Source organism: Mesoplodon bidens (assembly GCF_964165515.1).
Source record: "Mesoplodon bidens genome assembly, chromosome: 9".
NCBI lineage: Eukaryota > Metazoa > Chordata > Mammalia > Artiodactyla > Ziphiidae > Mesoplodon > Mesoplodon bidens.
Genome location: NC_138166.1, coordinates 58,585,754 through 58,608,349, shown reverse-complemented (window position 1 = coordinate 58,608,349; position 22,596 = coordinate 58,585,754). Strand labels below are relative to the sequence as shown.

The 22,596-nt window shown below is 43.3% G+C and overlaps 1 protein-coding gene across 3 annotated transcripts in view; it reads left to right on the top strand.

Moving 5' to 3' along the window:
• Nucleotides 1-1,952: 1,952 nt before the first annotated feature.
• The window catches only part of JAZF1 (JAZF zinc finger 1), a 342,754-nt gene continuing 322,110 nt past the window's right edge, over nt 1,953-22,596 (top strand). For all 3 annotated transcript variants that reach the window (XM_081243749.1, XM_081243748.1, XM_081243747.1), the window contains exon 1: nt 1,953-2,281. In XM_081243749.1, coding sequence (XP_081099875.1) covers nt 2,167-2,281 — 115 coding nt within the window. In that variant the 5' untranslated portion in view covers nt 1,953-2,166. The remainder of the gene's footprint in view (nt 2,282-22,596) is intronic.

Genomic DNA, 22,596 nt, shown 5'->3' with positions numbered 1-22,596 from the left:
ATACTGAAACTCATAGCAGGTAGTGGAGACTTAAACATTAGTGAAACCCAGTCCTTTTACTTCCTTCATCTTTTATCTGCACATTTCTGGCACTTTCCATCTCTGAGCTCTCTTGCGTGAACTACCTCTGTTCCCCTTTGCACTCTCTCTGGAGTTAATTCCACACGGACAGTTTCTCCTCCAGAGGACAAAGTTGCTACTTCTCCAAAGCTCTCCATGCTTCCTCGCTTCCTCGATGCTGCCCCATGGTGGGGGTCCCTAACACTCATCTCTAGGGGGAACCTGTTTTGGCGTCGTTTTGGCTGAAGCTTTTGCACTGCATTTCCCTGTCCTGTTACTCGGTGTGGTGTGTATTCTGCCTGCTCTTAGCTGAAGGCCTTCCTAGACTGGGCAGCTGAATGCACTGCACAGCTGCCAAAATTCTAATTCAAGAGCTAGAATTCTTACTCCCGCTCTTTAGACCCTTGTCTGGCCCTGGCTCCAGTCTCCCGCCAACTGGGTCCCTGGCTCCTTATCAGGCCCACCCGGGCCCTGTCTCCACCCCCAAGTGGGCCCAGGAAATCATTCTTGGCACCAAACTGAACTTCAACCATACCACTACCCCAGCCTCACCCAACCCAACTCTCATCTCAGCACAAGTTGTTACCTTGTGAGCTGGCAGGCAGAAGAGATGGGCTCGAAAAGAGGAAATGCCATGGGTGAGGGCACTCATCACCCCCAATTACTGTGACTGTCAGATTGTAAAACTTTTTGTGGTGCCTTTCCTCTATGAAAAGAATTAAGAATCCTACTAGAAATAACACTAGGGATGAATATAGCTTATGGAGAGGGGAATACTATTTCTCTATGTACCTGCACCAGAGGGTAAGTGAAATTTGTCCTAAAGAAAAATGCTAAATTCAGTATACTTGCATAATGAAAAATATGCACTGTTGGATCATAAACTGCTGATAATATGTAGGCAACTGTAAAAGTGCTATTGGAGAACACAAGCTTTAAAGGTAAAATATCAGTGAAATTGGGGGTGGGGTTGGGGACAAGGAGGTAATTGATTCTTAGCAAAATGTTGGTTTCAGAGAAGCTACCTGATTCAGCCAAATGCTTAACTGGTCAACATTATGGTTTAAATGCTCACAGGATGGTGTAATCTAGATTGATTGGAAGGATCTCTCTCTTTTAAATGAAGAGAAAGTATGTCCCTTGACCCTGTTTCTACTCCTTCTAGCCTTCAGCAATGCACTGCCCTTTCTGCTGTGATAATTTTGATCCCAGGGAGACAGACGGGTTAATCCCCAGATCTGAGATGGGGCAGTGGGGTATTATAATTTGGGGAAATGAAATTAGTTTTCATTTTCCCAAAAGGGGCAGGGAGTATTACAAACGTGGTACACATGTAAAACACAGGCAAATGCACTTGACAATCAAGCACTCTATTTTGAAATTTAAATAAAGCTAAGATTTTCTTCTGGCCCAGAGGGAAACTTCATTAAAATCAATTAGTACAAACCTCCAGAGAAAATGGGCTTTTCTTAAAAGAAGGTTTAAAGAGGAAGGTGCACACAATTACCTTTCCTGGGTCCCCTGTGAATGTCAGTGTCAAACCTAGACAGGTGGCCAGGTGCAAACAAATGTCCCTGAGAGGGGCCTGGGTAACTCCCTGAGTTCTCACTGCAGGGAGGTAAGTGTAATTAATAGATGTATATATACCAGGAATGTAATACACATAACCAAGGAGGCTCCAAACAGATTGCGTGTATTACCAACTGTGAAGGGCAGGCCGAGTGAGATAAAGTTGGTGGCAGGCGCTCCCAGGTGAGGCCTCGGTCCAGGGGCGGAGGTTGGGGCCGCACAGCTGTTGCCGCGCGCCCTGGTCCCTCCTCCCAGCTGCGGCGGCCTCACTCCCACCCCCACCCTTCCCCCGCCGCTCCCCCCGCCGCTCCCGACGCCGCCGCCGCCGCCGCCTCCCCTCTGCCTCCCGGTCTCTCCTCGCAATCCTCCCATCGCTCTCGCCCCCTCTCCCTCCGTCCGGTCCTCTGCGCTCCCCTCACCCCGCCTCTCTCCCCCTCTCCCAGCCCCTCCTCTCCTCACCCCACCCTGCCTCCCTCCCTCCCTCCTCCCGCCCGGCGCTGGCTGAGCCGACACCAGGGGGGCTCTCGATGTAGCACCATGACAGGCATCGCCGCCGCCTCCTTCTTCTCTAATACCTGCCGATTCGGGGGCTGCGGACTCCACTTCCCCACCCTGGCCGACCTCATCGAGCACATCGAAGACAACCACATCGGTAAATGGCCCGGGGGTGGGCGGGGGTGCCCGGCGCGCGGAAACTCCTGCCCAGGCGAGAACCCCAGAATGGCCAGGGGTGGTCAGGAGGGAGGAAGGCGGCGGCGGGGCGGGGAGGGTGTGTGGGAGCCCGGGGCATGGGGGTGGCGGGATGCGGAGGCGCGAGGTGCGGTGGGGATGGGGGCAGGGTGGGGCTGGGGGAGAGGGAGGGGGAGGGGCGGGCGCCCCGAGGTGCCGCTGGCGGGCTGGGGGATTCCGAGGGGCGTGCGCGCCCGCGGCGAAGTGGTGGGAGTGGGGCTGCGCGGTGGAGGGGGCGGCGGGGGGAGGGACCCAGCGGCGGGGAGATGCGGCGCGGGGCGGAGGGCGCGGCGGGGCCGGCGGGGCGACCGGCCGGCTCTGGGCAGAAGCGCGGAGTTAGTTGGCCCGGGTGGTCGGAGCGGCTGGGGGCGGCTGGGGGCGGGTGCTGCAAGCCGCCCGCCGCTTCCGCCCGGGCTCGAGCTGTCAGGGCTCGGCGGCGGCTGCAGCCGCTGGGAGGTGGGAGCGGGGGGGCGGGGGTGGCTCCACCGCGGCAGCCATTCCGCTTCCTCCTCCCGGCACCGCCGCCACTGCGTCCTGTCAGCGCTGGTTGCTAGGTGTGGTGCGTCGGGAGGGGGCCGGAGCCGCGGCCGGAGGACGCGGCGCTTGCTCTTTCCCCCGGCGGCGGCAGGGCTCGCTGGCCTGAGGGAGCCCGCTTCTGCCCCGGCCTGGCGCGGTTGCCGGGGCGCTGCGGGCTGAGGTCCCGGGTGCGCCCGCGGGCCGCGCCCAGCGCCCAGGGCCGCACCGCCCCGGAGGCCCCTGCGGCTGCGTCCGCTGGAGAGCCGTCCCCCAGGACCCGGGGCAGGGCATTTAAATGCGCTCCGGCTCTGAGATTTGCCTTTCAAATTGTGCTAGGCCCGAGGTGCGCAGGCTGCGCCGGGTAACCGCAGCGGCGGCCTGCGCAGCGCCCCGGGCGCCGTGGACTTGGTGGCCGCGGGGGAGGGGGCACCCTGCGGGGCGGCTGCTTTCTCTTCCTGCCCAAGACCCCGGGGCCTTTCAACAAGTCCTTTAATTAGCAGAAGCCCTTGCACACGTTTCCACGCTCCTATTCGGAGCCCCTGTGAGGAGGATGGGTCGGGTTCGTGTGGTTCGGGCGATCCAGCCACCTGCGGAAGGTGTGGCCGGAGCCCACGAGTTGTCCTGTGTGGACTGGAAGATGAAGGGCCCGCGTGATGCCCCAATGGGGCTGCCTAATCCAGAGAACCTGTGAATTGCCCCCAGAAAGTCATTTCCCAATGAATGCTATGGATTCTGCCATGTGGATGCAGCTCACGTTTCTACAAAGTTGAGAGAATAAATCACGACTGCTGTGTATTTATGCACGAATAAAATGAGGCCGAGCCTTAAGCTCCTTCTCTTAGTATAATGCTTTCTCTTTGCACACAGTGAGTGCTTAATAAACGTTGAATGCTAGTTTAGAATGGGTATGTGATGGGACATCCAGAATGGGAAATACTCATTGAAAATGTCTACAAACCATCTTTCAAAACATAATCTGGATGAGTAATTGTCCAGGTTTTGAAACTTACAAAGTTTTAAAACATCCGTGTAATAACTTTTGCCATCTCCTCTGATAAAGGTGTGACAGAAGAGCTAGGGAAGTTTTGGTAGTCTTAAAAGCAGTTTAATGCAGTAACATATTTGCTGATTCATCATCATGATTGAATAGTAATAACTGAAGGTGCTTAAAGGATAAATCAGATTTTTCATGATGGGTAGTTTAAAATAATACTAAAACTCCAGTAATGCAAAGCTCCAATGGAAATTTTGTTAGTTCAAGTCGTTTCTCTTACTTTCAATAATAAATTAAAAATATAAATAAAATAAATATGTATTATATAAATAACATTTCCTGACCTAGGGAAGGCTGTCATTGCATATCCCATTCACTCACCGTTATTTTAGGATAAACTATAATTAATGTGAGTGATAATTTCCCCACATTGCCTGCCTACTTGGACTAGCTGGTTAAAAGAAAATATAAATTATATTTATTAAAATGTGTTAAAGACAGTTATCCTCCTTGAGGGTTTAAGTCTGTAATCAGTTAGATAATTTAAAACTATTGGTGAACCACAAGTTCTTTAAGTTTGTAGAAATTGTCTTTTGTATCGTGCAAACATTTTTAAGAGGGTTAAGTGGTCCATAAATTTTCTAAAACTTTTAAGTGATGGTCACCCAAAGGGCTAGTGTTTTTCTCTTAGTGAAAATATTGAACATTTAAATTTATAACAGTAGGTATGACTTAGGTGAATTTGGAGGCGCAGCTAACAATTACTATACTTTGGAATTAGTTTGACACCAGAAAACTTTATGGAAAGTAAATGTTAGATGAACAAACGCTTAGAATTCCCTGGCTGAAGAGACCAAGTGAAACTTTTCTGTACCTTAACTGAGGAGAGGCCCAAGACAGCCCCATATGCAGAAAGAAATAAGAATTGACCTCAAGAAGAATAAAAACAACCTGCTTAGTAGGCAGTGTCATGTAAATACACTTCCGATGAAGGGACATGAGTGAAAATATACCAGATAAAGCGTATGGTGAATGTTCTATACTACATGTATTGTTAAGTGGAATTTATTGTTTGTGGGTTAGTCTATAAATTTTTGGAGAGAGATTGCTACTTTTAATGATTGATTTACCAATTCTGAGTACTTTGTCATCAAGTGGCCACATTAAAAACATGCATGAAGACTGCTAAGATATATGTTAATAATATCTTTAATTTTTTCAAGGAGCTTGTTATTTAGCAATTATAGGAGTATTAGAGATGTGCTCAGGTAACAGGTCCATCTTGACCTTTCTGAGTTATTACCATTTAACCACTAGTCAAAGTCCTTAAGCAGTAATGAAATGAAGGTTTACAGATGGGAATATGGCATATTTCTTGCATGACAGATTTTTCAAGGCCTTTAGTGTACAAAGCCCATAGTTTTCATTATAACTGTATTGTTTAGTTCAGTTTAATTAAGTGCATTAATTTGAGAGTCGCTGTTATACGTGTACACTCAGCTCTTGTTGTTAACCAATTATCCATACCCATTAGGAACAAGGATTTGGGGCTGTAGAGCCAAAGGAAGTGTGATTTGCACCATCCTCTGTTTTAGCTCTTTTCCTTTCTGTTGGAGGAGTGCTGCACCTGAGGTCCCATTTTCGTCCTTGAATTTCATTGCTGGTTTAGTCCTGATGTACCTGTCTCCATGCACAAGCTGGGTACCCCAACTAAAACCCTCCCCCGCAACTGAAATTGCCTAGAAATCCCACAGCCCTGCAGCTGTGAAGTTTTTCTCCATCAGCTTCACTATCAATTCATTCATAGCCTGGCTTTGTTTCCTGGAGATGGGAAAAGCTGATTAGGATTTGTTTGCTTCTTATTGTGAGTAAATACTTGAGTCTGTAGAAACACTCTTGACATACACATCCTAGGTAGGTGAAGTTGAACTGGTAGCTAGGAATCATAGAAACACCGAGAGCACTAAATTTAGCACTGAAGGTCGTGTCACAGACTCATGAGATGTCTGCTCCATCTGTGCATCCCAGTGCTGTGAAGACAACTGTTTAATCATTCTTACTAGATTTGATTATTTGGTACATTTGTAAGAATCAAAAGCATTTTGATTTTTATTTATATATTAATAGATATCGAGCACTTATTTTGTACCAGGTACAGTTCTAGGCACTTGGTATATTTTGATGAACAAAGATCCCAACCTTTGGGGAGGTTATGTTCTAGTGGTGGGAGATAGACAATAAATAGTCAGCATAAGATGTAAATTATATAGTATGTTGGAAGGTGGTTAGTGGTATGGAAGAGACTGATTAGAGCAGGCTAAGGTGGACTGGGAGATGAAGTATTGGAATTTCCAATTGGTTGGTCAGTATAGGCTTCACTGAGAAGCTGATAGGTGAGCCAAAACCTTGACAGAAGTGAGGGAGTTAGCCATGAGGACAAACAGGGAACATTAAGGTCCAGGCAGAGGGAACAGGAATGCAACATGCACCTCTTAAACTGAAACACAGATTTGACCAGATTCAGTTATTCTTGTGATGGTACTAAACGAGCAGGTCATTTAGAACTTTCCCCAGCTGTTGGGAGCCTCAGTTTTGCTTTTTTTTTTTTTTTTTTTTTTTTTTGCGATACGCGGGTCTCTCACTGTTGTGGCCTCTAGTGTTGCGGAGCACAGGCTCTGGACATGCGGGCTCAGCGGCCATGGCCCACGGGCCCAGCCGCTCCGCGGCATGTGGGATCCTCCCGGACCAGGGCACGAACCTGCGTCCCCTGCATTGGCAGGCGGACTCTCAACCACTGCGCCACCAGGGAAGCCCAGTTTTGCTATTCTTGACTAAGACTTTCCTGTCGGGGCCCCATAAGGAGGTGGAGTATTGTTGCCTAATGGTGGCTTGCAGTAGCTATGACTTGGTTGGGTCTTGACCCTGAATGTCAGCAGGTTTCTTCTTGTGAGTCTCCTCATCTCTAAAATCCGGGTAATAAATCCATGCTGCTTCATTTCGTAGGATAGATTTGTAAACCATCTAATTAATAAAGGTCAAAGTCTCCGGAAAGAAAAATAAGGTAGTTACTATCAATAATGTAGAATTTGGCTCCAAGGACAGTTTGGTAAAAATTTGCATTATCTTATAGCCGCACTACTGTATACTAAATAGATGGGTGTATGATATGTAGTAGGCCCTTATTATCCCCACTTTATAGGTGAGCAAACTGAGGCACAGAAAGATTACTTAACTTGCCTGAGTTTCCGTGACTGGTAAGTGTGAGCTGGAATTTGAATTTCAGACGGGTATACAGAGCTGGGCTTGTGCCAAATTGCCAAACAGCTGAAGAGCTAGACAGCCCTGGCCCTGCTCCCCTTCCACACCCAACCGGTCTGCTTCCTCCTTCAGGAAGTAACTCTGACCCCTTGAGATGAGGATCATCTCAGAGGCCCCATGGTGAACCCCGTTTGCTTGGTTTGGAATATGCATCTCTGCCACTTGTCAGCCATTTGACTAAGGACAAATGACTTAACCACACTGAGCTTCAGTTTCATCTTCTGTATAATGAGGATCATAACAGCGCCTACCCCGTGGAGTGGCTGATGAGGGTTAAGTGAGCTAATATGTGTAAAGTACTCACTTACTTCAGTAGTAGTAAGTTATGTACGTCATCCAGTTTCTTGCCATTTTGTGTGTTTGCTAAGTAAGTATGTTGGAATCCTATGAAGGTCTACATTAGAGGTTAATAGAATGTGGATGGTGTCCACCTACAACTATATAAAATCACCAGGCCTGTCCCAGGAAAGACTGAGAGTCAGAAATGGGACACCCACAGTCCAGCGTTGGGGTTGCAGCCTCTGGCCACTTTCTCTTCCATGTGGCCAGAGGTACTTTAGACGCTGGCAAAGGCCTTTGCCGCTGTGGACTAGGAAGTGGTGTCAAGGCCAGCAGCTTCCAACATGGCCTTTCCTTGTGGCCTGCATTTAGTTGAAAAAAACCCAAGACTAGAAAGAGGCACTGTGCCTTGGGCCTGTGGGCACATTCCCACAAGGGCATTTCCTGTGGAGAGAAGGAATGACTGAATGAATAAATGGATGAATTAAAGGCTTGTCCCTGCCCGCCCTGCTCTTTGCCTGTACCCTGTGGCTTGGTGGCAAGATGCCCTGTTACTCCCTCCCATGGTTCACTAGAAGGTCCCAGGTAGAGAGCTGGGGAGATTTTAAGTGCGTGTGTGTGCATGAGTGGGCGCAGACACATGTGTGCACACATCACCCAGTGGGGGACCCCTAAATGTAAAACTTCCTCCAAAATACCATCTTTAGTGGCTTTTCCATTTGCCCACTTGTCACCTGAAAGCAGTCAAATCACCCTTTGTAAATCCTTGCTAGTGAACATCCTGTCTCATAAGTTTCACAAGTTTTTGATTGTTTTCTCCTGTCACGTTTTCTGATGAAACGCACAGACAGAAAAACTCTGCCTACAGCCGACTAACTTGACAGAAGCCTTCGTATTCTTTGGAAACTAGTTTCCTTTAGAGTGCAGTTATTTTGGTGACATCTCCCACCTTGACAATTCTAGAAGTGCAAACTGACAGCTGTTTTCAGAAAACCCGATTCTTCTGTTGATGACAGGGAAGAAGCCTCCAGACTGGAGCAGGCTGGTGATACTTGATGAGAGGGGCTTTCCTAGGACTGTCTGGAAGCCAAAGGCCTTGAGTTTTAGACTGAGGTCTGAGAGATAGGGCACAATGTTATTGAAACCCTTAAAAATCCTCCCTTTTTTTTTTTCCAGCTTTTGCTTTTAGGACAGGAATCATACCCCTCATCCTCAGGTTTCCCTTCGCACCTCATCCTTACCCCTGCCCTCAGATCTTAACAGTGCAGACATGGTACAGTCTGGGTACTACTGAAGAAATATCAATATTTGCTGGATTGCAGATAATACATTTTGTTTCATGACGAGGTAATAGACTTGTTCCATACTGACCTGGCTAAAGTGATGAATAGCAGATGTTGTTTTATTTAGAGTTTGAAAATCGGAAACTGCAAATGTCAGAAACTTATTATATGTTTCTTTAAAAAAAGGCTTTCATTTAATATGCTAAATCAGTTGAAAGAAAATTATATTTTCCCCTTGCACTAAGCACTGTAATCATGCAGTAGTTTTCACCTATTTTTTTTAAAGTCCAGCTGCAAGCACAGACCAGATTAATGGATATTCTCTTTAAGGATGAAGTCTTCCCAGTAACTCTCTCTCCACTTTGGCAGATGTCAAAGTGCCTCTTTTGGGTCACTTAACTACAGACTCTCTGTCGAGCACTAGAGAGCATTGATAGTCTCCTGATGGCCTGGCTCACCCACTGGTCTCCTAAAGGAAGCCCTGTTCTCTGTCTGCCAGGCTCTAATAGTGCCTTTCTTCTGAGATAGACCTCCTTGAAGGGACGAGATCTGGATACCATGCTGTTAATTTGAAAAGACTCAGTCTTTCTTTGGTATTATACATATATAGAATTAATGTATATATATAATGTGTAGATAAATGTTATATATATAAAGTATATAATACAAATACATATATAATGCATACATAAATGGTGTATGTATATGTGTGTATTTATACATGTATGTGTATGTACACCACACAGATATATGTATACATATATACATATGTGTATTTATAGGTGGGTATATAATATATACACTTCTCTCTCTCTCTAGATCACTGTGGATAGTGAGGACTACCACAAACATTTTTGAGTATTTTCTATCTACAGTACTTAGGACTGTACTTCCTGTTTCCAAGGGATTGAAATTTATTTGGAGAGACCAGGCATGTACAGACTGAGATAAATGATGAAGAATAATGGGGACCACAGAGGCAGATTTATTGTGAAGCTAATGAATTGCAAGCCCCAGGGCCCCTCACTTGTACAGTATATGTTTTACCATTTCTGAATATATTGCTTGGGCTCACCCAGCCCTTTCCAAGGCCCTAGAGGAGCCCACCAGTGTACACAGTCATGCATTCATGGATGACATCATAACTTGTAAAATTTGTAGGGCGTAAGATTTTAACAGCAGTCAGGTAACATTATCCTTTTCCATTCTGACTTCCCTTCTGTAACATTTCTCCTTGGATTCAGTGACATCGGAGTTGAGAGTGTTTCTGAGATATAGCTAAGGGGCAGTTGAATTGGGGACACTTTTAGTTTGGGTTGAGTGGGATATATTTATTCAGTTCACAGTCGTCTCTGTATCTAGTTAAGTTATTCCTAGCCATCCTAGGGTAGGAATCACTTCCCAGGAATGTCATCCACCTGGGGATGTGCCAATGTGCCAGCTCACCTAGGGTCTGTACACAAAGGGGCAGGGACGGGTTAATATTGCAGCATGAATCTGTACTATGACTTCTGCTGGTGGGAATATGGTTTGAATATGGTATGGAGCCAGAAGCTAGTCTGGAAAATTCTTCTACTTATTAGATGTATAAAATTGTAAGTAGAAGATTCAGTTCTCATCTAAGTATCTTTGATGTGGAAGTTCTTTCTGTTAGGAATATACTCAATAATGCAAATATACATTTATAAACGCACCATGTTTTTTAGTGGGAATTCTGTGTTTAAGTTTCTTGTTTGATGTGAGTGTGTAAATGTGTAGATACACACATACGTAAACACATATCAGTGACAACAAAAAACACAGCAAACTGATTATTGAGTGTCATCAGTACAAAAAATATTTAAAGTTAGTCAATGCACAAGGAAACTTGGAATGCCCTGAATTCTTGTGGCTCACATGTGAAAGAAAATTAATAAGTGTTTACAAATTTGACAACAATCCGAAAAATTTATATGGCATCATAAAGAGCTATGAGGCTAACAGTAACTTTTCTGAATTATCAATAATTAAAAATAAATTTTGATCACCCATGCTTGAGGAAAGACCAATTTATCTTTGTGCCGTATAGAAAATGATATTAATATGAATCATTGTCATATGAGAAGTAGTCAGAGTGTGCAGCCCCAAAGAAGTATTTACAGCAGCGTTTCAGGTGATAAATTAATTCACATACTGGGTTCTTTTTCTGAATTTTGATTTTGTGGTGTTTTGGTAATGTCAGCTTTAAAACTTTGTATTTTGCTGTGATTTTTTAAAATTTAAATAATCACTTTTCTAAACATTTTGTATTTATAATGTTGCAGGTTTTTTTCATAAACAGGGTCTAGAGCTGCAGGCCCTGTAAAACTTGGGTCCATTTCTTGGTACTAATTAGAGAGTCATTACTATGTGCCAGATCCAGTTCTAAACAATTTTCATACAGTATCTGATTCACCATCACAGCAAGCTATGATTAGACATTTCCATCCTAGAAGTACCGCCTTCTAATTTGGAGTTAAATATGCTACCATATTAGTTAAATACCTTATCTGGTGAAATATGACTAGAATGCTTGTTTATTTTGGTAAGATTAAAAAACAAACATTTCCCTCAGTAAATAGCATCATTATAACTGGTCCTTCCTTCTTTGTGCTGTAGCGTTGGCTCATGTCTCTGCCAGAATTGTGTGCACCGTCCTTTATGGTAGCCACCTATGTACTTTGCCTCCCCCGGAAACTTGGCCCCTTTCTGTAGGACTGGGCCTTGCCATCCTCCTAGCATCTTCCTCAAGAACTGTTTTCAGAAATGAAATGAAAATAAAAGAAACGTCTTGGGCTGTGGAAAGAATAAGTTATAAAGGGAACTTTGGGCAGTGAAAAACCATTTTTGAAGCTAATCATCTCTGGAGGTGTGCATATGTGAGGACTTACATATTTATTTGTTTATGTGTATATGTTAATGGCACACATACAAACACTAGTTATGTAATTACTCTAGGGTAGTTTATATTAAGGAAATTTGAAGAAGACTTTTTTTTTTTTAAAGGGAGATTTGAAAAGGAAATCCACTTCTTTATTTTTACACTTGGGAATTGAACTTGGTTAATCCTTTTCCAGGTTGAGAATATTACGAAGCTTAATTGAATCATTTTTTGCCTGACCTACAGTATTTTGTTGTCTAGAACATTCTAGGGCTTAAACAATGCTAGGACAAAAAAGTATCTTGCATCCCTTCCACATCTTTGCCAGGGATGTTTGGTGTAAGGGAGGCCAGGGGCTGCAGTGGGGAGAAGCTGGGGCTGTGAAGCTAGACAGAATTGGATTTTGAATCCTGATTCCACTTGGACAGTTCTGACAATCTTATTTATATAAAATAGTAACAATAACTACTATCATTAAGTGTCCACTAGTGATGCACTGGTTAGCTCCTTTATACGCATTGCTTAAGAATTCAATATGAGTCCCATTTGACATAAGAAACAGACCAAGACCTAGACCAAATAACCCAGCATGAAGTACACAGCCAGTAAAGTGCTCAGGGGAGTGAGGGACAGGCTTTGCTCTCAGATGTCCCCATATACCTTAGCACTTGCTCTTTATAAACTGTGACTTTTTATGAGATGTTTGCATTTTAATAGAAGGCTGTTGTATACCTAAGTGTCTTACACACAGAATGGCTGCATTTCCAAAGGGAACAAATGTTTCAAGTCTTCTAAGAAAATGTTTATGTAGGTTAGGAGAGTCCGTGAGCATCCCAGCATCACAGTAACAGTAATGAAAACAATAATTTGGCAATTCTAAAATGGTTATAATTACTGAATTGTCTAAAGATGCTGACTGGTTTTCTTTCCTTTACCGATACTTATTTATCTGGGGGTGGAAGACTCTTTTCAGGCATAATACCTAACACTATAAACACTTACAAACTTCTCTTTTACTTTAGATTTTCAAAGTTAAAATAATGTCATTATGTTCATGTGCATTATTTTAAAAATCTGTTTGGACCAATGATACCTAAGTGGACCCAGCTATATAGACATTGTGAATTAGGAGCCCTGATCTCTTGGCATGTGTTTAGAGCCCTCCCTGATGGACATTTCCCTGGTGGCACTGACTGCACACTTTAGGTCACATTTCTGTATCATCAGACCTCGAACGGCTGGTGCAGGAGCACATCTGGGCTTAAAAATTGAAGCCCCCCTTTTCTTACCTAACATTCAGTGAAAGTCTCTCGAATGCTGGTTTAGCTGCCTGATTCTCAATACATGGCATAATTATATAAGAAATGGCAGGGCTTCCCTGGTGGCGCAGTGGTTGAGAGTCCGCCTGCCGATGCAGGGGATACGGGCTTGTGCCCCGGTCCGGGAAAATCCCACATGCCGCGGAGCGGCTGGGCCCGTGAGCCATGGCCGCTGGGCCTGCGCGTCCGGAGCCTGTGCTCCGCAATGGGAGAGGCCACAACAGTGAGAGGCCCGCCTACCGCAAAAAAAAAAAAAAAGAAATGGCAAAAGCAGGGGAATCTATAGAGGCATATTCATACAGCTTACTGTTAAATAAACTGAATAGCATGGTAATAAGCATAAATAAGTGTAAGTTATGCCTATGCTTCCTTAGGTATCAAACATCAAATAAAGGTGATGGGGCTTTTGAAGCTTTTTTGTAAATTCAAGCTAAATACATATTACGGAAAGCTTTCACCTCTAAAATTCCAGATGAACTTTTCTAGGCCTCTGTCCTTGTGGAGCTAATCTCTTGTTAGGGTATCTGACAGGCTGGTGTGTCTGTGGGCTAAAACTCCTTTTCAGGACTCCCAGCAGGTATCACACAGGCCCCAAGTAATTTATAGATAGTTTAGATTTTAGATCTTTATCGAGTAGATCTTTTGATAGAATATTTCTGACACTAGATCTCTGGAGTTTGGCACCAACTCAACCCAGTGGTTGACAGTGTGTGATTTAAGTTAATGCGTTTCAGTGTTCTGCTTAGGCTGGAAACTCCCGTTTGTATGTTGGCTTCACTTCAGCACTTTCAGGGGCCCACACCAAAATGTTTGCTGTAAAAATATGCAAACATCAGACCAAAAAATTTGATCAAGAGATGTTAAGTTATATGTGCTTTTCATTTCAGACGTTAGAATAAAGAAATGATATTTTGTCAAAACCTGGAAAGACGATAGCATCGTGTCTGTCATATATGTTGGAAAGTAATGAGAATGTTTCTTATCTGTGGGAGTCAGTCTTATTGATTTATAAGTCACACCCTGTATAGCAGTAGAGTTTACATCAGTAGTGTTCAACAAGAACAGAGTCACTTGGATGAACCTGGAAAAAATAAGGATGCCCGGGCTCCACCCCCAGACCTTCTGATGTGCTTGACCAGAGGTGGTCTGAGCATCTGTGTTTTTAACACTTCAAAGTTGAATCTATTATGTTGCCAAGGTTGGGAACCCAGTGGCTTACACTAATGAAATAATTAACATTGTGAGGGTTAGGGAGTGTTAAAAAGGAATCAAACTTTTAAAGAGCTTTAACCTTTTTGGGTTTCCATTCTAATAGATGTAATTTTTAGTTTTACTGGAGGCAAGCATTTAATATAGGCGAGTATGAAGACCTGATACTAACTCAGGTATGTAGTTAGAGCAGAAATGCTCAAACTGGGGAGCTTGTGGCCTAAGCATCTCAAACCCAGATATCGTCAGGACACAATGTATGAGTGAACTGACCAAGTTCAATGTAATTTGGAGTAGAGGGAACTCTGGCCAACCAGAGAGCCCTTGCTTCACTGACCTGCAGCTCAGTGCTCCCAGGTTGGAGCACAGGCCCTTTGTCCACAGGTTCTGTTATTATAATTATTACTGCTACTTTTAGAAGCTAGGAATTAAGATTTTTATGTGAAATCTATCTTTAAATGTTTGCAACTAATACAGGTGGATTTTAAAACATTGTACGAGAAAACTACTGCATTGTACCTAATCACTGTATTTAATGAGAGATCGTAAGGATGGACCCTGTGTTTATAATGGAGTACATGTGAATGCTGAGATGCAGAGTAAACTTTGAAGACCATTATTTCCAGCAGGGAAGCTATGCAAACTACATAAAGTGTAATGGAAAGAACATACATTTTTTCCCCATTTCTCTTTGTGAAATGGTTGACTGTTTTTTTAATATGAAAACTTAGTGATTTATCATTTTTCTTTTATACCAAATTCTAAAAAATGAGCCTTAGTTTTGAAAGTGTATTAGGATCATTCTCAGTGGTATTTCCCTCCTTTGGGGAAAAAAAGGACCACTCAAAAACTCTATCCTAGGTGTTTTCATCACGACAAAGGAAAAAAAAAAAAACCTTTTGCAGATGGATTGAATATTGTACCACTAGAAAACTGGAAGGAAACTTAGAGTTGATCTAGTCTGATTAGCTAATTCCATAGACGAAGAATCCATGGTGATTTAAAGTCATGAGCAGGCAACAGGACTTGGCCAGGAGGGGTTGAGAGCACAGCCCTGGAGCAGCAGTTCAGCTTGGGGTTCCTGGAGCCGGCTGGCCTCACTTGGAATCCTGGCTTTGCTCCTTCTGTCAAGTGATATAATCTCTCTCTGCCTCATTTTCTTCATCTCTAAAATGGGAGTAATAGTACGTATCTCAGGGTGTAGTGAGATACCACACACACGTGGTGTGTTAGGTGTTGGAACTCTGGAGAATTCTAAAGAGCAGAAAACTCTCCAGTGAGTTCCCTTCATTGCCTCTGGAGGAAGCGGTGTGGAGGAGTTTCTGTAGGGTGGTCAGGGGCGCTGCCTCCAGTCCCACTGCCTGTGTGACCTTGGCCAAATTATTTAATTTCTCTAGACCTCAGCTTCTGTGAGATGAGGAAAGTCAGTATTTATCTCAGAGTGCTGTTATGAGGATTAAATAAAAACGTGCATTTGAGGGGCCTGGCAACCAGAAAATACCCCATAAATGTTAATACTGAAGAATTGTACCATCTTCTTGCATCTGCGATGATGGTGTTCCCAATGCCACATTCCTCAGATTCTTCTATCCTCTTTGTTTTCATAATACAATGGAAGAAGGTGAATCCAAATAACCTTATACATTTCTGTTCTTTGTTAAGCATTTTTACTTTGAGATCTTTGGTGAGATTCGATTTCCCTGGTAGAGTTTTGGTTTGTGTTTGAATAAGTTGTACTGAGTGGTCGTAGGAATCCATGAGCTGTTAAAACATTCCACACACAAATTCTTGCTGTTTCACAATATACCAGCCTTAATTTAGTATTGTTTGTCTAGATCTAAGTTTTTGAGACGTTAGATCATGTGATTAGAAAAATGACTTCCGGGCCTCCCTGGTGGCGCAGTGGTTGAGAGTCCGCCTGCCGATGCAGGGGATACGGGTTCGTGCCCCGGTCTGGGAGGATCCCATATGCCGCGGAGCGGCTGGGCCCGTGAGCCATGGCCGCTGGGCCTGCGCATCCGGAGCCTGTGCTCCGCAACGGGAGAGGCCACAACAGTGAGAGGCCCGCATACCGCAAAAAGAAAAAAAAAAAAAAAAAGAAAAATGACTTCCATATTTGATAAATATTTTCTATTTGGGAGAAAAGGCATTTTAGGGGTCTAGAGAGGTTTATTAAACTATATAAACAGAAAACACAATTTTTTCATGTCGTACCAACTAAGCAGTGGAAAAACAGGAGATAGTTTTGTATGAATTGTTTGTGATGGTTTATTGTGAATCATTCGAAAGGATTTGTAGGACTTTTATGAAGAAATCCAAGAACATGACTGTAGGACTCTTAAAATGCCATGTTCTCGTTAAGTGGCTGTGCATCTCTTTAATAATAGTTCTTGAAATGTCACATACTCAAATGCTGGAAGCTTCTCAGGAAAGTCCCAGGATAGGCCTTGTTTTAGAGGCTTGAGTGGCAGTAGTTGAGTTTTTTTACTGATTGCAGAGGATATTTAAAATACTTTATTCCTAAATGGTATCTGACAATGACTGAAATCCTTTTCAGTCCTATAGAATATGTTGCCACTGGTTTTTCCCTTTAAAGAGTATGCAGGGATCCGATACAGTTAAGCAGCTGGTCCAGGCTTATGAGACTTATCAATAATTGAATTTAAAAATGTTTCCAGCTCTTTTATTTCTGAGGGTGCCTTTCGTTATTTCCCTTCTCCCTCCCCATGGATTCTAAGTCTTGACAGATTTTTGTCCAATAGACAACCTGAGTTGGTAAGTAATTAAATGCTTTGTTTTTCTGCATTTTCATGCAGCAACATCTAAAACTCTCCATTTATATATTTGATCAATATTTATGAGGACTAACCATGCGGGCACTGTAGTGAACAACGCAGTTAAAGTCCGTGCTCACAGGAGAAGCAGACAGAACACAGATACATAAAATAATTTCAAACAGTCATAACGCTGTGGAGAAAAACAGAGTGAGTCAGGAGAGAGAGGCTAAGAGGCCTATTTGAGATAAGGTAGAGGGAGACATCTCGGAAGGGACCTGAATGAAGTAGTGGATGAATGAGCCATTCGGGTATCTGGGGGAAGAATGTTTCAGGCAGAGGGACCAGCAAGGACACAGGTCCAGAGCAGGAGTGTCTGGTGTGCTTGAGGAACAGCAGGGAGGCTGGGGTGGTGGGAGCAGAGAGAAAAAGGAGGAGGGGTTGGAGGGTGGGATAAGAGCAGTTGTCAGGGACCTCCGCGTGTCAACATGTGTCAGCCAGTGTCACCTGAAGGAGTTAAAATAACTCCAGCCCCAAAAGATGATGTGGAATGTTGTGTAGCTTTATTATGGTTATAGTTTTCACTATGCTTTTTGTAACATCCAAATAGCTCAAGAACCCCATTTCCACCTTCAAAGCCCTGTAGAGACTGGGAAACCCTAATGGGCCTCTAGATCTCTTCAAATCTAGTTTGCTTTTTGTTTAAACCTAAAAGCTCTATTTATATTTTGCAATCCATGTTGAGATAAAGATTTTTGACTAATATAATTCATTTAGTGTTTGCTGTTTTATTTTGGAGTGGGAGTGAAAAGGATTATCAATAATCATGATGCATAAAAAAATAACGTTTGGTATAGTTTTCAAACTCTGGGGACCTATGGATTTCTTAAAATTTTTCTTCAGGAGCTTTGTGAAATCTTGTATAGATTTTAGTGGATATGAACGTTGGCAGAAAGGGGGGGTATGGGGTGAAGAGAGGAGAGAATGGTCTTGACAGCAGTAACTTAAAACATACTGACGGAAGGACAGAAAAATTACTGAGGGAGATTATGTAGACCATGAGCCTGAAGATACTATTTCACCATCAGTACCTTTTTTTAATTCTGAAAGGTAGTATTTTATGTAGCTCTTCCATGAAAAATAGATACTGGTTTTTCTTCTGCATCTTATGGGGAAAAGTTAGTATAAACATTTCACTGTCAGAGTGAGCTTTTGTTTTTATTGAGAGTATGTGAACCTGTTCTCTATATTCTAATGTGCCCATATCTTTGTTCAAGTAATTGAGATATGGTGTGTTTTGGGTGACAAGATGCCTGTGTGGTTAATACATTTTAAGGGAAAAATCAAAGAGTGTGAGATACTCAGAAATACATGTATTTGTACCTGTAATTTAGCCTTTCCAATGAATATAAAATGATGAAGCATTAATCAGCTACTGCCACAATAATGCAGCATAACAAACTATCCCAAAACTCAGTAGCTTCTAACGCTAAGCTACTGAGCACTTATTCTCATGCTCTCTGGTCTACAGGGTGACTCTTTGGCTGGTAGAAGCTGGATTCAGCTGGGTGGCTCAGCTTCAGGCTGCCAGTCAACTGTTCTACTCAGGTCAGGCACAAGTCAGCTGATGTGTACATTCTGGGGACCAGGCTGAAGGGGCAGCAGCTACGAGGGGCGTGCTTTTTTCATGGTGGCCACTGGAGTGCAAGTGCCACACCAAACCAGGGAAGCTCATTTAAAGGCCTCTATTCATGTCATGTATATAACATTCCTTTGGTCAAATCAAGTCACTTGGCCAGGCACAGAGCTGATAGGGCAAGGAAATACATTCCTCCCTAAGGGGAAGAGGGGGAGATGCGAGTGAACAGCGATCCATTATCACAGATATCTTTGATCAGAAATAGAAAAAAATCAAAAAAAAAAAAAAGAAAAAAAATCCAAAAGCATTTGAAAGTTAGTACAGAGATAAATTTTCTCTAAAATGATCATAATACTGTATAAACATGAAGTTGCTCCCAGAGATCATAGGAGGCACACCTTGGGAGTCCCCAGTGAGGAATGAATAAGCATTTCACATGGGGAAATTAAGACTTAAAAGCAGTTAAATGATTTCTACTTAGCCACAAAGAACAGGGGAATCTACTTCTCTGGTTAGGAATGACCCCTTTTCTATTCTGAAGTTAACTTATGAATCCAAAGGCTTTGATTTGGGTGGCCCAGTGTTCTGTGCTTGTCTTCTTAGTTCCTAAGTTGTTTGGCAAGGCTCAGAAGGTTGACAGCACTCCCTGTGATGCCCTTTCCTGGCACACAGAGCTTTAGAACAGCTTTGGGACTGCTTTGTGGGATGGATCTCGTGCCCCTTCTTCCTTCAGTTCTGAGCCAGCATCACAGAGGATGGAAAAGGGCTGACCTGCCAGTAGGGAACCGACTTTCCCCATTCTCCCACTGTGCATCACACCTTCTGGTGGCTGAGGGAGTGGTCACTGGTATTAGACACTTCAGGTTCTGGTTGGGCTGCTCTGTGATTTTGGGCAACTTACTAAGGTATAATTTTCTCATCTGCAAAGTGAGAAATGTGCTATCTACCATATAGGGCTGTTGTGACGGTTAAGTAAGTGGCAAGTCCTAGCACAGGGTCTGGAACATGTTAAACATTTAATAAATATGAGCTGGTAATGCTTTTATTATTATCTCCCGTGACAGGTACTATAGATAGCATTCCACTATTGTTATTTCATTCCATTATTGTTATTTCTGTTTCTCCTCACTAAATTGTGGGCCTCCAAAAGGCATGGTTTGTGGCGCTGTTTCATCTCTGGTCCCCATTCTGCAGCAGCACTAAGTTTATGATGTAGGAACTTAAACTGATAGCCACTGAATTGTATCCAGACATGTATCTTTTGCCATGAAGGCTTCAGCTCCAAGGACGAGATTAGATTGTTCCTAAGAACAGATTTAGTCATTCTTTTTTCCCTTTCACATTTTGCCTTGAAATAAAGACTTTTGAAGCCATGGGAATTTAAGGGTTTTCAGTTAGTTCCATGCTTTGCCTTTAATCGGACACATTCTACAAACTCAAGGAAGCCCTGGCTGCTTTATGTTATTGATACATCAGAAGAGTTGATAAAAGTACAGATGCTAATTTTCATTGTGTGTTTACAAGACTTAAAGGGCATTTAAAGAAATTTTGTTGTAATATTCTTCTAACTCCTGTCCTTTGAGTTGCCTCTTAGATGGTGTCTGTGATCTTACCATCAGCCTGTTCAAAAGTATTGTACAAGCAGCTCATGCAGGTCAATAAAAAAAAAAAAAAAGCAACCCAATCCAAAAATGGGCAGAAGACCTAAATAGACATTTCTCCGAAGAAGATACACAGATTGCTAACAAACACATGAAAGGATGCTCACCATCACTATTCATTAGGGAAATGTAAAACAAAATTACGAGATATCACCTCACACCAATCAGAATGGCCATCATCAAAAAATGCTGGAGAGGGTGTGGAAAAAAGGGAACCCTCTTGCACTGTTGGTGGGAATGTAAATTGATACAGCCACTATGGAGAACAGTATGGAGGTTCCTTAAAAAACTAAAACTAGAGCTACCATATGACCCAGCAATCCCACTACTGGGCATATACCCTGAGAAAACCATAGTGCTAAAAGAGACATGTGCCACAGTGTTTATTGCAGCACTATTTACAATAGCCAGGACATGGAAGCAACCTAAGTGTCCATCAACAGATGAATGGATAAAGAAGATGTGGCACATATATACAATGGAATATTACTCAACCATAGAAAGAAATGAAATTGAGTTATTTGTATTGAGGTGGATGGACCTAGAATCTGTCATACAGAGTGAAGTAAGTCAGGAAGAGAAAAACGAATATCATATGCTAACACATATATATGGAATCTAAAAATAAAAATGGTTCTGATGAACATAGGGGCAGGACAAGAATAAAGACACAGACATAGAGAGTGGACTTGAGGACACGGGAAGGTGGAAGTGTAAGATGGGATGAAGTGAGAGAGTGGCATGGACATATAGGCACTACCAAATGTAAAATAGATAGCTAGTGGGAGGCAGCCGCATAGCACAGGGAGATCAGCTCCGTGCTTTGTGACCACCTAGAGGGGTGGGATAGGGAGGGTGGGAGGGAGGGAGACGCAAGAGGGAAGAGATATGGGAACATATGTGTATGTATAACTGATTCACTTTGTTATAAAGCAGAAACTAACACACCATTGTAAAGCAATTATACTCCAATAAAGATGTTAAAGAAAAAAAAAAGTATTGTAAATTTTCAGCTAAGTCATTGCTCCCAGTGTGGGGTCACTCAGGATAAAACTTCAGATATTATAACAAACAGGCCCAACATTACATAGATTAAATGTCCAAGAAGTTTCTCTTTCACATAAGGATCCATGGTAGACCGGCAGGCTCCTCAGTTCCATGCAGTCATTCAGGACTTCAGTTCCTTTCATCTTATTGCTCTGCTCTCCCAGCATCTACTCCCCTTCTACATGGTGCAGGTTGGGTTCCCTAGGGTCCTTCCCTGAGAACGACCCTTTGTGTTCATGTTGGAGGAAAGGAAAAGAGTGTGGAGCTGGGCACATACAATGTGTTATGGCCCAGGCCTCCAAGGGTAACCTATCATTCTACTATGTTTCATTGGTGAGAACTTAATTGCATTGCTCCATGCAGCTACGCAAGTGCTGGCATATGTAGCCCCCAGCAGGGCCTAATTACAATTCTATTACTGTGGAGGAAGGGAGGGCCTAATCTGAGTGAACAGCTATCAAGTTCCTGCCCTGGACCAACAAGTAAGTCTGCTTTTGAGAATTTTGCATTTCCGTTGAATAGCTGACATATAGTCCAGTGCTTTAATGAATGGGTAGCTATAATAAAAATTGATAGGATTTACAATTTATTGAGCTCCAACGGTGTGCTTAAACACAATTGAAAGCATTATCTCTTGACCCTCTCAGAAAGGCCGTGAGGGAGATTCTGTTATTATCTGCATTTTATAGGTCAAGATGCTGAACCTGAAGGAGGGTAAGTGACCTTGTCAAGTTTGACTCCAAAGCCTTCACCTTACTGCCCTGGGAATGGTGAGAGTCCTCAGGAATAAAGGACAGCCCTATCCTGCTTCTAATTCTGGCTTCTGGAGCTAGTCAGTAGCAAAGGCTATCAGGAAAAGCAGAGGATTCTCTGGAAATATTCAGGCAGAGGCTGTAGAGGCTGTACAGCCCTCTGTTGGGGATTCCATAGAGAGAATTCCTGCTTTGCACTGGAAGATGTGGTGAATGTCCATAATTGTCTGTGAAGGTTAAGTGCTCAGCTTCGTGCACTCTGATTTCTGCACATCACCTGTGACCCCTCCTTCCTACGAGAGCGGTGCAGTTCCATTGGCACACACATGCTATCCTTCCTTCATAATGAGGAGGCACCTGGTAGCACAGGGCACAAGAGGGTCAGTGGTTGAGATGGGGTTCCTAGTGTGACTTTGACCAGTTACTTCAACCTTGAGTCTCCATTTATTGGGGAGTAAAGTATGCACATTGAGCTTAATCACTGGTTTTCTAGGAATGCTTCTTGGGGCTCTAGGATTTCTATAGAACTCCCTAGTGGTTTTTCTCCC